The sequence below is a fragment of the Peromyscus maniculatus genome, chromosome 1 (assembly GCF_049852395.1).
Source record: "Peromyscus maniculatus bairdii isolate BWxNUB_F1_BW_parent chromosome 1, HU_Pman_BW_mat_3.1, whole genome shotgun sequence".
Taxonomy (NCBI): Eukaryota; Metazoa; Chordata; class Mammalia; order Rodentia; family Cricetidae; genus Peromyscus; species Peromyscus maniculatus.
This window is the reverse complement of record NC_134852.1, coordinates 211,821,735-211,840,184: the sequence shown is the minus strand read 5'-3', so window position 1 is coordinate 211,840,184 and position 18,450 is coordinate 211,821,735. Positions and strand designations below refer to the sequence as shown.

At 44.6% G+C, this 18,450-nt stretch overlaps 1 protein-coding gene across 6 annotated transcripts in view; it reads left to right on the top strand.

Annotated features, from left to right (window-relative positions):
* Positions 1 to 18,450, top strand: part of Gfra1 (GDNF family receptor alpha 1) — a 222,045-nt gene that overhangs the window by 59,344 nt on the left and 144,251 nt on the right. The window contains exon 6 of one of the 6 annotated variants that reach the window (XM_042266306.2): positions 8,946 to 8,960. The exons of the other annotated variants lie outside the window; for them this stretch is intronic. Coding sequence (XP_042122240.1) covers positions 8,946 to 8,960 — 15 coding nt within the window. The remainder of the gene's footprint in view (positions 1 to 8,945; positions 8,961 to 18,450) is intronic. 6 annotated transcript variants of the gene reach the window in all.

Sequence of the window (18,450 nt, the reverse complement as noted above, 5' to 3'; positions counted from 1 at the left end):
TGTTTCAGGAAGTGTATGTTGGTGGGGGGAGGGATCAGAAATTGATGCCATGAGCCACTATAACCTTATAGGTTTCAGATGGCTTATAATTCATCTGTAATGGGAAAAATACTTTACTGTGGAGATAATATCTTGGGATAAATGCAAAATCATAGGCTGCATTATGGATGTGTTTGTGGATGTATGTGAATTGCAGGGAGTGAATTTTTTTTCTCTGAATGTAATTTAGCTTAGATAAGATGACGAATAAGCTATACACAACAAGAGCCCATTTGGAGTAATGTGTGTAATTTTAAGCATAAAACAGCCATGTTGTAGAACTGGAAGAGACCTTAGCCTACACCTAGTGCATATCATTTTGCAGACAGAGAAAATGAATCCCAGCGAATGCAGAGGCTTTGCCTATAGCATGGACTGGGACTTAGACAGGAAAATTACTGGGTTTGGAGTCCTGAGCATATAAGACTTACTATCCATGTGTGGTGTTTTACTAATCATAGTTTTGTGTCATTAATAATCAGAGACACAATGTGGTTTCTGCTGTAATATAAGGTACCTCTTCAGCTCTTGGCACACGCAGATACTTAGTAAAAATACGTGACTCTTAATACTCAATTACATAACTTTGGGACATTAGAATTATGTCATTTTTCAGCTTCCTCCTTTGTTTTGGCTATTAACATGGCTTCTTAGGGTTTCTCAGCAGGTTCAAAAGAATTCAGAGAAAGTAAGGTATGCTGTTCTTTTCAAAGAAAACTATTGGTTGCTAGAGAGATTGAGATTAATACAGTTTCATATCATAGGGATTTAAATACAAAGTCTAAAGTATTTGTACATGAATTCATTAAGCCTTCATTAGCCTTATTATAATTACTCAGAAAATTCAGTCGAAAACATTTTCACTGGATATAAAATACACGGTTAGCTTGAAAGCCACACTCTTTCTACTTTATCAGCTACATAAAGTGCCAGCAGACGTGGACATAACTTTCATAGTGTACAGAATGCAATCATAAAAAGTATTATTCCTAAATCTATTTTTTTAATGTTCTTTCAGTAGTTAAGAGCTTTATACCTCATGGTAGGAGTGAGATATACTAGGGATAGAGTGTCATAAAGTGTTAGGGACTTTCACTGACTGTCCCTGTATTCACTGCCTGCCTCAAGTCAGTGTAGGCTGACGGGTTACAAGTGTAGGGGTAAAGATTGATGTGGCAACACATTCCCTAGAAAATATAACTGTGTGTGTGTGCACGCGCGCGCGCGCTCACTTTCTTACTTGTGTGTGTGTTCTTATCTACAAATAAAGGACGATTACTGAGCATCAAATGCTTTCAGACAGAGCCCAGTGACAGTCAGAGTATTGATCTTAATTTCTAACATGATGAAAGGTGAGGGACGTACACCAGGGAGGAAGATAAAACTTTCCTGAGCCTACATCTGAAATGAGACAGGAGCAAAAGGCAAGGGAGACAGAGGTCTTCTCGTGTGAAAGGGGTTGGTTTGGTGCATCCAGACCCTTCAGGATGGTCCCTAAAGCTTTTGCGAGGCTCGTAGGGGCTCTGTTCAATTTGAACTGTTTGTGCCAGGAGGAAGTGGGAGGCTTGTGGATACTGGCTGTGTGGCATGGGACTGCCTGAGCTGTCTGGCTTTGGAGACACTTAAAACTAATCACAGCCCATGTGGTGCCACTCGGGGCAAGGAGAGCCTCTGGAGGAGACCATGACTTTGGCGGTGCTCCAGTGGTGACAGACTTGCACCCAGGAAGGAAGGGGCTCTGCTTAAGTGTTCTGTTAAGCTCAAACTTTGGTTTATTTAATTAAGTACTGCAACTGTTTTCTCAGGCAAATTCTTTCAGCTATCCCACTCAGTCTCTACCTCTTTTGACCTTTAGTCAATAGAAAGTGTGTCTCCATTGGGAGCCCCTTAAATGGGTACCTTCAGTAATGTCAGGGCCAGAGGAGGTAGGCAAGGTCAGGGTACTGGAAACAGGGGCCTGGCCCTGTGTTTCTTGAATCTCTGAGACCTGCTCATTCTTCCTACACTGGCATTTGAAGGGTGCCATTGAGTCCCACATTTCAAGGCCCCAAGATAAGTCATTCATAAGGTAATATTCATGAGATAATATTTGAGAATCCCTTCGGGGTTTCTTAGTAGCATGTAGCTAGAGGGTGACAAGATAATGAATTTCCGTCATGCTCTTTCTATAGTACCGCACTTGTCACAGAGGTTTTCAAAGCAAGTAGTCAATGAGGTTATAATACCTCGAGTAATGTGGCTGCAGTGTGTAGAAGGCCTTCTGCATTCCAGATAGTTTCACTCATATGCATTACTTTAGTCTCCATGCAGTTGATGAGGTTTCATAAAAATCAGCTATTATTTTGGGCATCAAGTCCTTCTGGCTAGTCCTTAAGAGTTAAGAGCATTATTAATAGAATGCTGCCATTTGGAGAAGACCAAGGCATGAGGAGGCTGTGAAATTTGTCCAAAGCGTCATGGTCAGATTCAGAATCTGCTTTGACTTTGGACCTCAGTTTCCCGTGTTGTTGCTCTGTTCTCCTTACGATGATGACATTGACTGCACTTGTCAGTGTGTACTGTGGACCAACTTCCATGTGCCAGAAGTTTTGTGCGTGGGAGATTCTGAGCACTCCTGGGAATTCTGAAAGAAAGATGGGTTTTATTGTCCTTACAGATGAGGAAATCTAAGACTGAAGGAACTTAGCAGCTAGCTGGAGCTGGCTAGGAAAGTGGTTCAGCCAGGGCTCAGCTGAGTCTTGTTTGACTATATTGTCCCCATGTAAGTGGCAGTTGAAGTATCCAACTTGATCCACATGAGATTCCTATGATAAGTAAAAAGGCCGCCTTTCCATTTTCTAAATCGGGACAGTGGATACAGGAGACCAAGCCATCATTGTGACTTTCCATCTGTTAAGAGGCTGAGTCCTGATTCTGGGTGGTTGTGTGATGTGTCATTTCACCTTCTTTGGGAATAGTCCATAAATGTGACAAAACTGGACCTCAGTTTTTTGTTAGCTTAAAACAGAGGCCTGGCAGAATGGTGGGCTGGGAAGTTGACTCCGTTGGGAAAGCGCTCTCTCAGCAGGCCTGGGGACCTGAGTTTGTCACCAGGACACAGACGTAGAAACACTCACCGGTAACCCTGGTGCTGGAGACAGAGCCAGGTGGATCCTTGAAGCTCATTGGCCAGCCAGCTGACATTGATTCTGGCGTCCACACAAACATGAAGACTCATACATGTGCACCTTGAAAATGCACACTCATGTGCACACACCAACACTTAGAATTATTTAACAAGTAAAAACAACACACATTTTGAAATAAAACATAATAAAAACAGAGGGCTTGTCCTTGGTAAGGGGAGGCATGAGCAGGCCCTACTTTTCAATGCAAAAAAGAGTTCGTTTCATTTATACTGATTGGCAGTCGTAGAATTCAGAATGGATTCTGATGACCCCTTGGCCCCTGTGCGGAGCTGACTGGGCTTGGGAATCTAGTGATGGAGACAGCACCATTTACACTGAAAGTGACTTTGGTTAATGGCAAATACAGCTCCCTTCAAGGAAGCAGCACTCAATCCAGCTGCTCCGTAGATCCCTTCCTCAGCCCTGGTTAGCTGGGTGCAAGTAAAATTTATAGTGCTTTCCTGTAAAAGCCTTTGACTTGAGAAAGGATTTTCTCTCCATGGCTCAAACCACAGGAGAACTCATAAGACAGCTGTCTCCCCAGGTGAGACTTCTTAAATGGGAGTTAAGTGCATGCATTTTCAAGAAACTAAACTGCCCTCATATATAATTTAACCTGGAAAAGAAAGAGGAACGGGGAGAGGAGTGTGATCACATTGTTTGGGAAGTAGTAACTTCACCTCCCCCAGGCTTAGCGAAGTCATGCACACCCTCTCTGTTTGGCAGATCTCGAATGCTGTGGTGTGTGGGGTGATAAGTGTGATATTGTAATAATGATGAGGTTTCTCTACCTGTAGTCAGGGACCATGGATTGAAATAGTAAATTATTCCTAGCAGACCAAATGGGCAATAAGACTGCCATCCACTTCTCCTCGTAAAACAAAGCAATAGATAAATAAAGGACAGCCGACTCACTTAACCTGCATGGCTCTGTGCACTGCTAATTATTAACCCAGGCACAAGACGGGGTTCACCCAGAGTGTAGTTAAATCATTTTTAATAGAGGTAAACACTACCCGTGTGGACCAGCCATACTCAAGAAAATTTCTCATCAGCCACGTTTAGGAATCATCCAGCCTAATTGCCATAACATTAATAATAATAAATAATCTAGTCTTTTTATGGCCCGGGTCTCTGAGGACTCCATGCATTACAGAGCTTCAGGGTTTGAGTCCCTCCATGGCAGTGGGGGAGGAGCACACATCCTTGGTCTTCCATCAGGTTAGAAAAGGCAGATCTTGGGCTCTTCCCTCTTGTTTTCTTCCCACATCTGAATGGCCAGCTCACACATGGCCTTTCATCTGTCTCCAGGACCAGAAGGGCTCCAGGGGCTGCAGGGTGGGGGCTGGGGCGAGGGGCTGGGAAACAGGCTTTCTTTGTTCACGTGAGTGATGGGGGTTGAGGTCTACTCCCTTGGGAAGTGAATCTGAGCGGAGCTTTGTCTGAAGGAGTTGGTTTCCTCTACACATCAGTGTCCCTGGTGTCCTGTGGGCTCAAGCTAATTGTGGCTGGGGTAGTGGTCACTGGCAGTTCCATGCTCTGCATTTGTTTAATCCTGTCAGGGTGCTGCAGCATCTTGCCCTCAGCGTGGCTTTCCACAGCTTAAATAACTGAGAGAACTTCGCTTTCCCAACACTGGAATGGTGTGAGATACACCCCGCTCTGTAGCGAGGAAATAGGAGGTCAGAGGGGGCAGGTCATCTCCTGAAAAATTCTCTGTGGTTGGTTAGACCGAAATCAAAATGTCATACTCCCGTTCCAGCGCTTTGATCTTTAGGAGTGACTAGAGCTGATGATTTGGCGTAGAGACCATGCACACAAACACCAGAGCAGAGAATGGTATGATGAACTTTCCAGGCTAATGTCTTGTAACATCCCAATGGATTTGGGGGAAAATGCATGTGCGCTGAGATGTAACATGTAGCTAAAACACATGGAAACTGTCAGGTCCCCTCTTTTCCCTCACTTATTTGCACTGTCCCATCTACAAATCATTTCAGCTTGAGCTTGGGTGGCTGTTTCTGTCAGGGAACAGAACATTTTAAAAGAAGGTGGTTGAGCCATTATTACAGAGGATGAGATGATTTATGCCACAGACTCTGAAGACATAAATTTGGAGTGTAAATTATATAAGACAGCATGTGTGTAGTATCTATATTAGTGTTTATTCAAATTTACATGTGAATAAAAAGTGAAAATATGGCTGGAAAAAATTTTGAAAAAACAGCAACAACCTAAACATGTACCTTAGGCGGGCTTTGGAACAGAAGACCTGAATAGCATTTTGTGCACATTTGTCTGCAAAGATGTGGAGGACACAAGAGGATTGGGAGGAAAAAGACCAGTAAATCATGCCTGGGTCCTTTCCCCCACGACCCGCTGATGCTTTCCAATGATTCAAATCAATTCTGAGTTTTGAAGTGCTCCTTGTCAGAATCATAGGGAAGAGGTTGAGGATTCTGGACGGATGTGGAGACTGGATCTGTGTTTGAGAGACTAATCTCATTTCCCTGATGTTTTCAAGGTTGAAGGTTTTTGTCTGTATTCATTAAAGGGGAATGATAAATGTCTAATTTGGGCTTTGCTAATAATCACGACGCGAGCATTTGAACTTCATTAAGGGTAAGCGAGTCTCATATAGTCCTGGCTCGGCCTTGAACTCCATGTGTGACCTTAGAAAAGATTTTTCTTTTTTCCAGGACTCAGTTTCCTCACCTGTACAGGAAGAGAGTGGCTAGACAGAGCCCTCTTACCCTTCCCTGCCAGCGCTGACAGTGTCAGGCAGTCTGGACCTAGGGAGGAGTTTAAGGTCCACTCTCTTATCCTCAGGAGCTCACAGTCTACATAAATAATTATAATTTGAGCCATAGCTGCAACCTGCATGGATTACTCTAGGAACATAGGTGGAAACATTGAGTTCCTCTCTGTGGGGGCATGCTCACAGCGGCTGTCACATTTGAAGGATGAGTAGGAGGAATCTGTCAGGAGTGCAAGCTCCGACTGTGGGGTCCAGGAGGCAAGCATGTGTAGACTGGTGTATTTCAGGAGCTGCCCACAGCCCCCTGCTTTGTCCCTGGGCGCTGGCATCTCACAGCTGGGCCAGAATTTGTCCTGAAAATAAACTGCCGGGGTGAGAGGGGGCAGTAGGAGGTGCACAGGAGAGGTTGTGTCTGCTAGAACGTCCATGTTCTTAAGTCCTACATAAATGGCACGTGCTTGTCAACTGTAAGTACCTTTCTATACACCTCAAATCTCTTACACAGTAAGTGCTTAGGACATAATAACGAGAAAACATGTTTGTTCATGCTTAACACAAGTTCTCTTTTAGAAAAATACCTTCAATCTTGTTGGGTGAATCTGAAGGTGTAAACCCCATTGAAAACGGGCTGGCTGTGTAAACCAGAGCAGAGTCAGTGTAATGGCAGATGCAGCCTGTCCACATCCCACGTGGCTCTTCTCAGAGTTAGGAGAAGTATCACAAGAGTTCCTCACCCAAGCCAAAGCGACGCTGAGAGCATGTGTACTGATGAGCAAGGGGTTGAGGGGTGGGAAGGAGAGAGGAGAGGGTGGGTATGAGGGTAATTAGATTTTGCTGTGTATGTGTATGAAATTGTCAAAGAAAAGGTTTAATTAATAAAATTGGAGGGTGTGTGCCCGAGTAGAATGAAACCTGCACCCTCCCGTTTTCCGATCTGTTAATGTGCCAGGAGTGTGTCTGTACTGTTCATGGCCCTTTGTGACCCCGTGGGAGCTGGTTTTTCGTGACATTAGTGTAAAGTTGATGCCGACAGTGTAGTTCTTACCTAGCTTTTAAATGAAAATAAGTTTAGTTTTAAACTGAGATTACAAATACAAGGTGTGCTCATTGCTAAAGATTAAAATAATACGTAAAATCTCACGTAAGATTTAATAACCCCAATTCCAGCTGCTAAGATAAGCAATATTTTTGTGACCATTGTCACAAACCTCTCTTAAGGTAGCCGAGCATGTGCACACAGGCACATCAATGTACTCAGGGGTATGGGCTCCATCTTGGCATCTGATATTTTCACTTGAAGTCAGTCAAAGTCTTTAATCGTAAAAACAAAAAAAGCTGTGCGTGTGTGGGGATCTGGGCGTGCCTTGGTGTCCATGTGAAGGGCCACAGGACAAATCTGAGGAGTCATTTCTTTCTCTTTACACAGACTGTGGGGCTGAGCTTGGGTTGTCGGGTTGGCATGACGAGGGCTTGACCTCCCCAACTCACCAATCCTCTTCAGTCATTTAAGCCACCACACAGCAAGCCACGTAGATACATGACGTTGATTCTCTGTTGACTGTTGGCAGCGTCCAACGCTTTCCCATTGTGAGTGATACTTTGATGAACCTCTCTTCAGATTTCTTTCATATCTTCAGGTATTTCGCTGAATTAAAGTTCTGTCAGTAGTTTTGTTCGGTCAAGGAATGCAGATTGGATGCTGCTGTATATGTTGCCATACTGTCTTCTAGAAGCTTCCTTTTGAAGGCCAGCAGACAGAGCAGGTGCTGGCTCCTGTCTGGGCGGTCCTGTGTCACTGCTTCCTTTCTGTCTTGAAGAAATATCACTGGTGATTGGGAGGCCAAGCTCCCAGGTACATGGAAGATAAAAAGTACTGGGCACGTGTACCTATGGTTACTAAAAGATACGGAAGAAAACACCTGTCTTCATTTCATCATTGCTAAACACTGAAATAAGTTGAAAACTCACCAACATCAGGATGGAAAAATAAATGGTAGCATACTTGCACGTTAGAAATCTGTGTAGCCATGAACATGAACGCCCTGCCACAGATTATATAATGTGACTGGTTCCCATCTGTACTGTAGAGCAAAGAGGCTACACTTAGAAAAACGGTGCTTTACTGTCCACGTCTACTAGATCCAGAGGTCAAAACACACTTGTCATTGGAAGTCCTGCTGGGAGGACACTGGTGACAGCGTTTTTTGTGTGTTCCTGCTGTGGCTGCTAGTAACAAAGTACTTGGAAAATATCTCTTAAGATATTTGTTGGGAAAAAACAACAAAAGCATGAATACTTACTCATCTTTCTAACAGACTTGGATTTTCTGTGAAGACCTGGTGTTCATGAGTTATAATGTGGGGAATGTATACGTGTTTTGTTCATATGGTTTAAATAGGACTCTGAACTCATAGACCTTTCTGTTTATGTGATTGTGAGCCATTGTTGTCTTCAATCAGGTAGCTTTTTAGAGCCTGGAGGATCTTTAGGATCATGTGGGCTTGGGTTTGATCCTGAACTCCTGTGTACCAGCCTTGTGGCCTTGAATGAGTTACTTAGCCTTCTGGAGACTCTGTTTCTCTATCTATAAAATAAGAACGATTCCAGAGCCTGTTTTGTAAGGCTGTCATAATAGTGGCAGCTGTGGATGCCAACATCCACCAACTGTCCTGCTTGTTGCATGCTGAACACTGTCCTAAATCTTTCAGACTTAGGACATGGCATGCTTAATCTTTCCAGTCACACTGCCCGTGTTGAGGTTTAAGGGACAACAAACCACAGAGTCTGTAACTATCGATCCATGATTTAGACCCAGGTGCTCTCCACCTATGTCCTGAGCTTGGTGCACAAGAGAGTACTGTTTGGAGAGTATTTAGCAAAGCCAATGTGTGTGAGCTGATTGTCACACTTTCTTCTTCACTGTTACTAATATTTTCTTTTCTCTCCTCCCTTCCCTCTTGCATTTTTCCTCCTGCCCTCAGATGTTTTCCAGCAAGGTAAGTGTTATGGCACCCTGGTGCTCTTCTGTTGGTTATGTTCTGGGGTAGTGGGACTCTGTCTTCTCTGAGCATGTGTCTCTGGAAATTAAGGGACCCTGTAAGGACGGTGACTTGAAGTGCCGCCAGTCTCTCTGGGGCTCTGCATCTTCCTGTGAGCCATGTTTGGGGCTGGGTCTGGGTCTAGACATCTGGGAAGGAGGGCAGGGGTGGTATGGGGCTTGGGAGGGGCACGTATCTCTGGAGGGGTTTGTCCTTCAAGAATTCTGGGTCAGAGGCAGCTCCTGCTTTCAGAGGGCTCCTGAGCCAGTTCCAATGGAGGTTTCTTTGATGAGCAAACATGTAGTCATGGCAGTGTGGCAAGAACAGGCTGGCTTGCCAGTTTGTGCCCTCTGCACCTGACATGGAGCCAGGCGACAGTGGGTGGTGTCCACTGTGTACAGGTCTGGCGAGCTAGAGACCCAGGTGTTTGTCACTGGTGTCTCTGGCTAGATTTTCATCCTTCCTACATGTAGCTGTTGTGCTCTGGGGTCATGACCTGCCTAGAAACTTCTAGATGCACGTGATGGGGGGAGTTGCCTTCCAGCCTAGTTTGGGTAATAGTGGCAGACATTTGTTGTGTGTGTGCAAGCTGGGAAATCTGTCTGGTGCATCTTTCTGGAACCCAAAGCTGGTTTACAGTAAAGGTTTAAAAATACACCCAGGCATCCCATAAATAGCTTCCAAATACTCTTAGAGGCTCAGTATTTTTTTTTCACACAACTGTTATTTCACCCCAAACATGCCGCTCGTGTTACAGAGACTATCTGCTCTCTGATAGGAGACAGGCTGTGGGTAACGATGAGGTTCTGTTGTGTTGTCTTTTAAGAGTCTGGAGTCGTAGACCTGCTTTCATAAATAATTCAAAAAATTCCAACGAGCTATAAGCAATAAGTTCCATTTGACTAGAGACTAAGAGATGAGCAAAATTGAAAAGGTGTCGTGGCCGTTGGTGTAATGAGAGTGCCGCTGTCAGAGCCCTTTGCTCCCGTGAGTTCCCGTCCTCGACAAATTGGGGGCAGTGAGACACTGGGGGTGTAGAGCACCCCCTGCATGTGAGCTGCAGTGTAAACACCACCCACTCTCCTCGAACCACAAGCACTTGAGGCTCTTGGTGAAGAGGAAAAAGACAGCCTTGCAGCAGGCCACCGTGAGCCTTCCTGAGTGCTGTGATTGATAGAAAGAACGGCGAGCCGACTGCTGATGTCAAGTTTGTGTCCTCTTTTCATCAGTCATGGAATTCGATTGATGAGATTTGCCTGTCAGTTGCAATGATACACACAGTAAAAGTTATAATCATCTACAAATCACTGGCTATTGAGACCTCTCATAGCATCTGAAAGAGGAAGAAGCCCATAGCCAGTAGCTGCCTGCGGCCTCAGGTGATGGAGGTGGCATTCCTCTCATAAGGTATTACTAGGATTTGCATCCCTGAAGGAAACTGATGTGCTTCTCCATAGCCATCAGTTGCCGAGAGCTTCCCAGCGGAGGGTGGGACTTCATGAGCCACTCCTCATGCCTGCTGGGATTTGGGCTGTCTTGATCTTGTGCAAATCTTGTGCATGCAACCACAGCTGCTTTGAGCTCACCTGGACAGCAGCACTGTCCTGCAAATGTTTCACTGCAGATGACTGCTCCCTCTGGTCTTTAAGTCTTTTTCACAGTGATCCTGGGCTTTGATGTGATGTCGTTGTACCACTTAGAGCTTTGTATCCTGGTCTTGTTCTCTGCTGATGTACCAGTGTTAACTCTGGACCCGTGCTCAAGTAGGTGGTCCTATACCAGTGTACACACAGGCAGCAATAAGTGTACTTAGTGAGGAGGTGGGGGAAAGCTTGGGAGTGAAAAGGGGTAATGGGAGGGGACAGGAGAGAAGTTTGAGGAGAGAAAATGGGGGGTAGATTTGATGAAAACATTATATGAATATATAAAATGCTTGAAAAAAATACTTCCAAATGTATATACCAGATTCAATATACTTAATTTCTATTTTAGTTTTAATATTTTCTAGCTTTCATGAAATTTATATATTTTTTATCCATATTTTGTATAGTGAATTTTTGACTCTTGAGTGCCAGAACTTTAGAACTGCATTTGTTGTTGAGATACTACAATTCATAAAACATTATGTATGTTGAACACACACAGACAGTATCACTGGGACAATGGAATCATTGTTAGTTATTTACATGGCTCTGCTCTTAGAGGACCATCTTGTACTAAGACACCTCGGAAACGATGGCTGAGGGCTTACAAAGCTGATGCTTACTGTTCTCCCAGTGCCTGTGTTTCCTGTCACTCTAGCTGGGAAAATGATGCTCCCGATAAAGCTGACAGACACGGGAGACCAAGCCAAAGCATTCTGCATCCTATACAGACTCTGGAAACCTGAACCTTACAACCTGAAAACTGGGAGACGTAAGTCGTGGAAGAAAGGAACAGCAGAAATCTAGTGTTTGCAAAGGAATGGATGCCCCTGGGGTCATTTTCTGAAACCCACTTCCTGGTGGCCACTGACAGTGCCTCTGCCTTCCTGGACATATCCTGTGGCTGCGGCTTGGCCAAGGCGCTGGGTGGGTGAAAGAGACACTGTGGTGGTATTGTGTTCCCCAAAATATTGTGTACCTTAATAAACTTATTTGGGGTCATAGAACAGAAAAGCCACTAGTTAGGCAGTGATAGCACACACCTTGAATCCTAGCATTCCAGAGGCAGAAATCCACCTGGGATCTCTGTGAGTTCAAGGCCACACTGGAAAGAGCCAGGTATGGTGACTCATCACACCTTTAATCCCAGAGAGTAGTGGTAGAAAGCAGAAAGGTATATAAGGCGTGAGGACCAGAAACTAGAAGCATTTGGCTGGTTCAGCATTTGGCTGGTTAAGTATTCAGGATTTTGAGCAGCAGTTCAGCTGAGATTCATTCTGGATGAGGACTCAGAGGCCTCCAGTCTGAGGAAACAGGATCAGCTGAGGAACTGGCAAGGTGAGGTAGCTGTGGCTTGTTCTGTCTCTCTGATCTACCAGCATTGACCCCAATAACTGGCCTTGGGTTTGATTTTATTAATAAGAACTTTTAAGATTCCTGCTACAAGACACTGCTCTGCAGGCGTGCTTCAGCAGCAAGAGGAGAGGCCGGTCTGCCTGCAGGACGCCTGCCTGCAGGACGCCTGCGTGCTGGTGCTGCCGAGCACACGGCAGGCAGAAGGGGAAGCAGGCACACTGTTGACAACACAGCCATTCTCAGAGGGAACACAAGTTATTTCCTCTGGATTGCATTATCCTTTATTTCACTACAGATCAATCTTGTTACAGTAGGTGACAGCCCCGGCAGCTACTGCTGGGCCTTTCAGGGCTGGATGTGAGGTGCGAGCTTGTGGGAGTGTTTCTCTCTTGATCCAGTGACATTTTATGGCTTGTTTTGGTGCTTTCATGTAGAAATGCCACCGCCGAGTGCTGTGGTGCTTAGGCCGTGGGGTCTAAAGACAGTTAAGGACCAGTGGGCCCAAAGCCCAGCCTTTTCCAGATAAAGCACCAGGACCAGAAGATTATACTTCCTGTTCCTCACAGAGCTCATAAGCCACTGGTGGCTTTCACAAGTTCCCAAGTACCACACAGTGGCTCTTCACGCATGTACTGAGATGCCATGTGTGGACACACACGTCTCTACTCTCCAGTTTTAGAGCTCTTCATACCAATCATTTGATGAGGGCGAACAGGCCTGCATGTACTTCAAACACACTCCCACACATGCGTGCATGCTTCATTTGAAGCCGCTGAAGCGCCTTTTGAATATTCACTCATCCATAGATGCAACTTTGATTCCAAAATCGAACAGAAACTCAGCAAGCAGCTTCAAAATCAGAAAACCATTGCTCAGTGGGGCATTTGTAAATATACTTGGGCACAGTATCTAGATTTAGCCATTGAGTTAATTTTCTCTGTACTGAAGTCCCTGCATGACATGAGACCAAAGAGGTGAAACTTCCCCCACTCCAGTTTCTTCTGGGAGCTGGGCTCTTGTTAAGGAAGGTGTGTCTCCTTTGTCACGTGTTTATCCTGTGAATAAGTGTCAGGTACTTTCTAGGCCTTGATGATCAGGGAGTGAACAAGACAGCGACATGTCTTTTTCATGGATCTCACGGTTGCACTTGCAGAGTAGTTGGTAGCCAAGGAAGCAAGGAAATGAACCCATGTGGAGTGTGTCTAGTGAAGGACTGTTCCGGGGTGATATTCTGGTGCCTACGAGGGACCCTTTGTGTGGTGTGGTCAGAGAAGAACAAGGACAATGGATTGGAGGGTCTAGGGGATTGTAGGGGAAAGGCCTGCAAAGGAAAAGCCCTTCGGGCAGCTGCCCAGTGTCCTGGGATCCAGAGGAGGCAGGTGGGACTGGAGCTGGTGAGTGGAGAAGACTGTAGAAAGAGCGAGGTCTGGGGCTGGGGAGGAAGCTGGAAGGGGCTTTTCGGTAGAAGAGCGGTGCAGTCTCACTTACATGTTAAATAGCCCTTTTGGCTGTTGAGCAAATAAGAGCAGAGGAACAGGATTGATGTATGAAAACTAGACTAGAGCTACATGCCCAGTGGGTCCAGGCCCTGCGCTTTCCCTCCGATGATTCTCCGCTCTCCTGGGCAGGGAACCAGCATCCTGTCCAACTTACAAAGCCACCTTTCGCCCATACACATGCATTAACATGAATGTGCACATGTGTATTATTTGTATGGCATGATGCCCATGTATGCCTTTTGTCTGTTACATAAATAAGATTAAATTTGGCTCTAGGTATCTGTCCTCAGACATCCACAGGTGGGAAATGTGGTCATGCATGCTTAACAGCTACTGAGCATGTGCCAGCTTATCTTTCTTGTCACTAATCCTGGAATGGTATATCTTAGTGGCTATTCACAAAACACTTGCATTGTTTTAGGGGTTGTGATCCATCTAGAGATGATTTAAAATGGTTGGGAGGATGTTATATGTAAGTACTGTTCATTTTATATAAGGTCTGAAGCACCTGCAGGCTTGGAGTTCCCCGGAGGTCCCAGAACCAACCAACATATTCCAGGGCATGACTACATCAGAGATTAAAAACAGTCTAGAGAGATGGCTGAGCAGTTATGAGTACACAAGACACAGTCTGGCTCCCAGAACCCACATGAGCAGTCTCCTACAACTGCCTGTAACTCCAATTCCAGGAGACCTGATTCCTCCTGGCTTCTTGGGATTCCTGCACTCATATGCATATAGCTGTTTGCACACATGCACATCACTAAAAAAAAAAAAACATTTAGAAATAAGGTGAGTGTATACATGCACACCTACCCACACACTTGAAAGTGTGAGGCAGAGGTTCAGTAATAAAGTCTAAGGTCCTTCAGCCCCCACCAATATTGGAAGGGAGATTGTACACCCATGAGGCTATGGACCCCTGGATTCTCGTGCCCATTTGCCACAATTCCTTAGCTCCACAGATCAGACAGAAACTATGTAAAGATCTGGATCCCTCTGGACAGATTTTTCAAGAGAAGCCAGAGATCCAGGAATGTATGCAGAACATCACTTGTTAAGCTTTCATTTAAAGCTTAGACAAATGACCTAAAACCTGCTTGTTCAGGAAGGCCTCTGGTCTCCTATGACTGCTCCTAGTGGGGTTACTTTCTTTGCACATTGGGGCAATCGTGTAGCTCTGTGACCTTGGTTTTTCTCATTTGTAAAATGGGGGAATCGGGGAGCCCACCCTGCTCCTGTCCTGCGGACAGGCTTGAGAAGCTGTCTGTTGAGTTAATAGTTTAACCATAGCCCTGTAGAAGGTTTGGGCTGTCATCTGTAGGGCCTAGATGGACACTACTAAGCATTAAGGGTAGGGAAGTGGTTCCAGAAGTTAGTACAGCCAGTGTGAAACATCAGCTCTTTCCCACACACGAGTCCTAGGATTCACAGTGGATGGCGATGCTTTTATTCATTTGGAAAGAACAATAAATCATAGTTTGGTCTTTGGCAGCTAAGCCAAGCTTGTTAATTGTTGGGGTGGGCTTGCAGTGACAGAAGACCGCTGTCATTTGTACTAAGCTCAACTTGAGCTCTTCTGCATATTTCAGACTTGCTGGTTTAACTCCTGTGGCCGGATCTTAGGTTTTCCCCAGCCACTTCAGAAAACCCATCTGTTATGAAGAAAGCTTTGACCCCTTCGCCGTGAATTATGGCTCCTCTGATAATGTCTTACATTATGAAATACTGTTTTCTTTATGAGTGTGGAGTTTGGGTGGATGAATTAAATCTGTTGTAACGTTACCATTTTTAGGCAAATGTGCTAAGTTGTTAAGCATGATTGTTGACTTGTAAGTGGAGGATGAGGATATGTTAACTAGAACGCGTTTGGTTCCCTGGCCACACTGCCATTTATGCTAATGTTCACTATGTAGGCATACCATTTCCTTATTCTGTCCAGAATTAATAGAATATTCTGCGCCATGTAGGAAATGCATCTATCTTCCCAGCACAAAGTGAACAACATTAGCATTTAATTTTACATTGATTCATGGTGTGTGTGTGTGTGTGTGTGTGTGTGTGTGTGTGTGTATCCATAACCACATTTAAAGAATCACATTCTCTGTGATGCTTTATCAATGAGGGATATGCAGGACTGTCTGTTCCCTGCTAGGTGACTTTATTCTAGGTCTTCCCTTTCAGTCCATTTGCCGTATGTCCACTCTAGTAGGAGGGTGCAGTTTGGGGTGAGGTGGTAGTCTCTTTCCCCACTAGCCTGTTTCAAAATTACCAAATCAGTAAATGTGGACATTTTGATTCTTCTGTTGAGATAGCAGCTACTTAAAAGAGCAACTTTTCCTTTCAGTTTTTATTGATGAGTTGGGTGTCATGGCACATACCTGTAATCTCAGTGCTTAGGAGTCTGAAGCAGAATGAACACAGAGTTTAAGACAAATTCAACATGGACATTATGACAAGACCTTGTCTCAAAAGAAGCCTTGGGATAATAATAATGCTGGTGTTCATTGATTTTTGTATTCTGAGCATGTCTGGGTACTTTGCACACATTTTCTTGTTGAATTCACTCATAAATGTTAAGAAGTAGTTATAGTTGACAATCTGATCTTACAGAGTGGAATTGTCCTGCTGATAGTTATATAAACTGGTGCCTGCTTTTTTTTTTTTAATTGATGGTCTATTTTATGGAACAACCTGAGTTATGAGAACATACAAAGATAGCATAGTGTTCTGATATTTCCTGTGCTTGGTTTCTCCTGTAATTAATAGTGGGTGGTGTTGGAGGGGGACCGGGTTATGAGGCTCCCCCCACATGACTGAGATTATAGTTCACTTGTGAAAACAGGCTTGAGAGGCTCATTTTGTTCTTTTCTGTGATGATACGGCTAGAAGCAGGAACACGTTCTTATCCTCATCAAACACCAAACCTGCTGGCACCTTAACCTTGATTTTCCATCTACCAATACTGCCATCCTGGGGATTGTGTCAACCTGTGGATTTTAAGGGATCAGACATTCAGACCAAGGCAGGCAATGTCTCAGATTCTCCTGGTTAACAAATGGCTTGATAGTTTTGAGGAATGCTCCTCAAATGGTTTACTTGTGTGAATGACTCTCTTGGTACTTAGTGGATGTTGTCTTTTGTGGTGAGAGCTCACCATGTTTACCAGGCTTCCCTCAATCTCTTGGGCTAAAGTAACACTCTGGCTTGCTGTCCTGAGCCTCAGAGTACAGGCTTGTACCACTGTACTGGATGCTGTTTGCTCATGATTACATTTTATGGGTTCTTTACATGTGTGTGGTGTGCAGGTGCTCATGTGTGCACATGTGGAAGTCAGAGAACAGTTTGTGGGGGATGGTTCTCTCCTTCCATTGTGCAGGTCCTAGGGACTGAGCTCAGATTATCAGGCTTGGTGGCAGGTGCCTTTACCGAGTGAGCTGTATCTCTGGCCCAGTTTCTTTTAGGATTAGACTGGAGCTGTGGATATTTGCAAGGAATAGCACAGAGGCAACATGACCTTCCCATCCTATCATATCAAGGGTACATACCATCACCATGTGATTTATGACATGGATTTCGATCACTTGACTGAAATGATATTTGTCGAATTCCTCATCTGTAAAGTTGCTGTTCTCCTGGAAGGATTCGTGCAAAGTCCACGCCAGCGAGTGCAGTTATACTTCACCTCATGTGTCTGCATGGGTTGTTCTTTCACTTGCGATTTTCCCAAGTTACTTACTTAATACGCCATTCATTAATTTGTGCATATTTACTAGGATGTATTAAATGCTATAAAATACTTGTAATAATTTATAACACCAATTAATATGAACTCATGGATATTTATTTTATAGTCTGTGTTATCATTATACTATTAATTTCCTTGTTCAGTTTGCTCCACTTGGGGCCATTGGGAACTCCTTGACATATTAATAATCAAGAATTTTTTTTTCACATTTCTATACTGTATTGTGACACCAGAAGATGTTCCAGGCTTATTTCCCAGCTTCATCTCATGGTCATTTCTCTGTGGTGCTCTGGTTCCTTTGGTGGGAGAATGAAGCTAGAAACTAAAATCTAGGTGCAACTTTGCTTGTTATTACTTGAGTATCATTTCGTTTGCCCCCCCCCCCCAGTTGACAGTTCAAATATATATACGTAATGTATGCTGACCTCTGAAAACATGCACATCTGTAAATATCTGTTAACCAGGAGTATCTGTGTTATGTGCATTTTACTGTGGTCTCCAGCTCAGTCCCTTACCCTAAAGATAATGCCAGCCCCACCCATTCTTTCTCTTCTGGAAGCTTCCCTGGCCAGGACTTGGGTAGTTTGACCATGATTTTTTTCTATCCTCTGTTGCCCCAGTACATACAGAAGGAGCAATCTTGGACTGCCAGTGGGTCAGAGTCCTAGATTTTTTGACCCTTTTCAAGGCCCAACATGACTGTACAGGCGAGGAAGGATAGACTCAGGGGGCTCCCTTCTGCTCCCACACCCGACCTAGCCTTGCTTTCCCGACACCTCCAGCAGTCTAGCTCAGAAGTAAACTGGGTTTGCCTGGCTGGAGTGGAAGCCGGTTGCTCGGAGACCTGCCTCTGAAGGCATGGTCTCTTTGCCCACTTTGTCTTGGGTGAGCGAAGGCAAACGTTGCTGCTTTGTTTATAGCATTCTCCATGGTGAGAGCTCACATCCTTGTACCTACCTTGGATGAATTTATCTTCTTTGGAGACAAATACAGAGCCACCCTTAAGACTCCAAGCTTGTTCTCAGGTAGATGATGAGCGTATATGTTGGGCAGGAGAGTTGTTACATACATAAGGTTAATGCTAAAGGAATTGCAGTTTGGGATTGGGGATTTTAAATCTTTCCTTGTTGACACAAAGTCTCCTGTAGCCTTGGCTGGCCTGGAACTCACTACGTAGACTAGACTGGTCTCACACTTAAAAA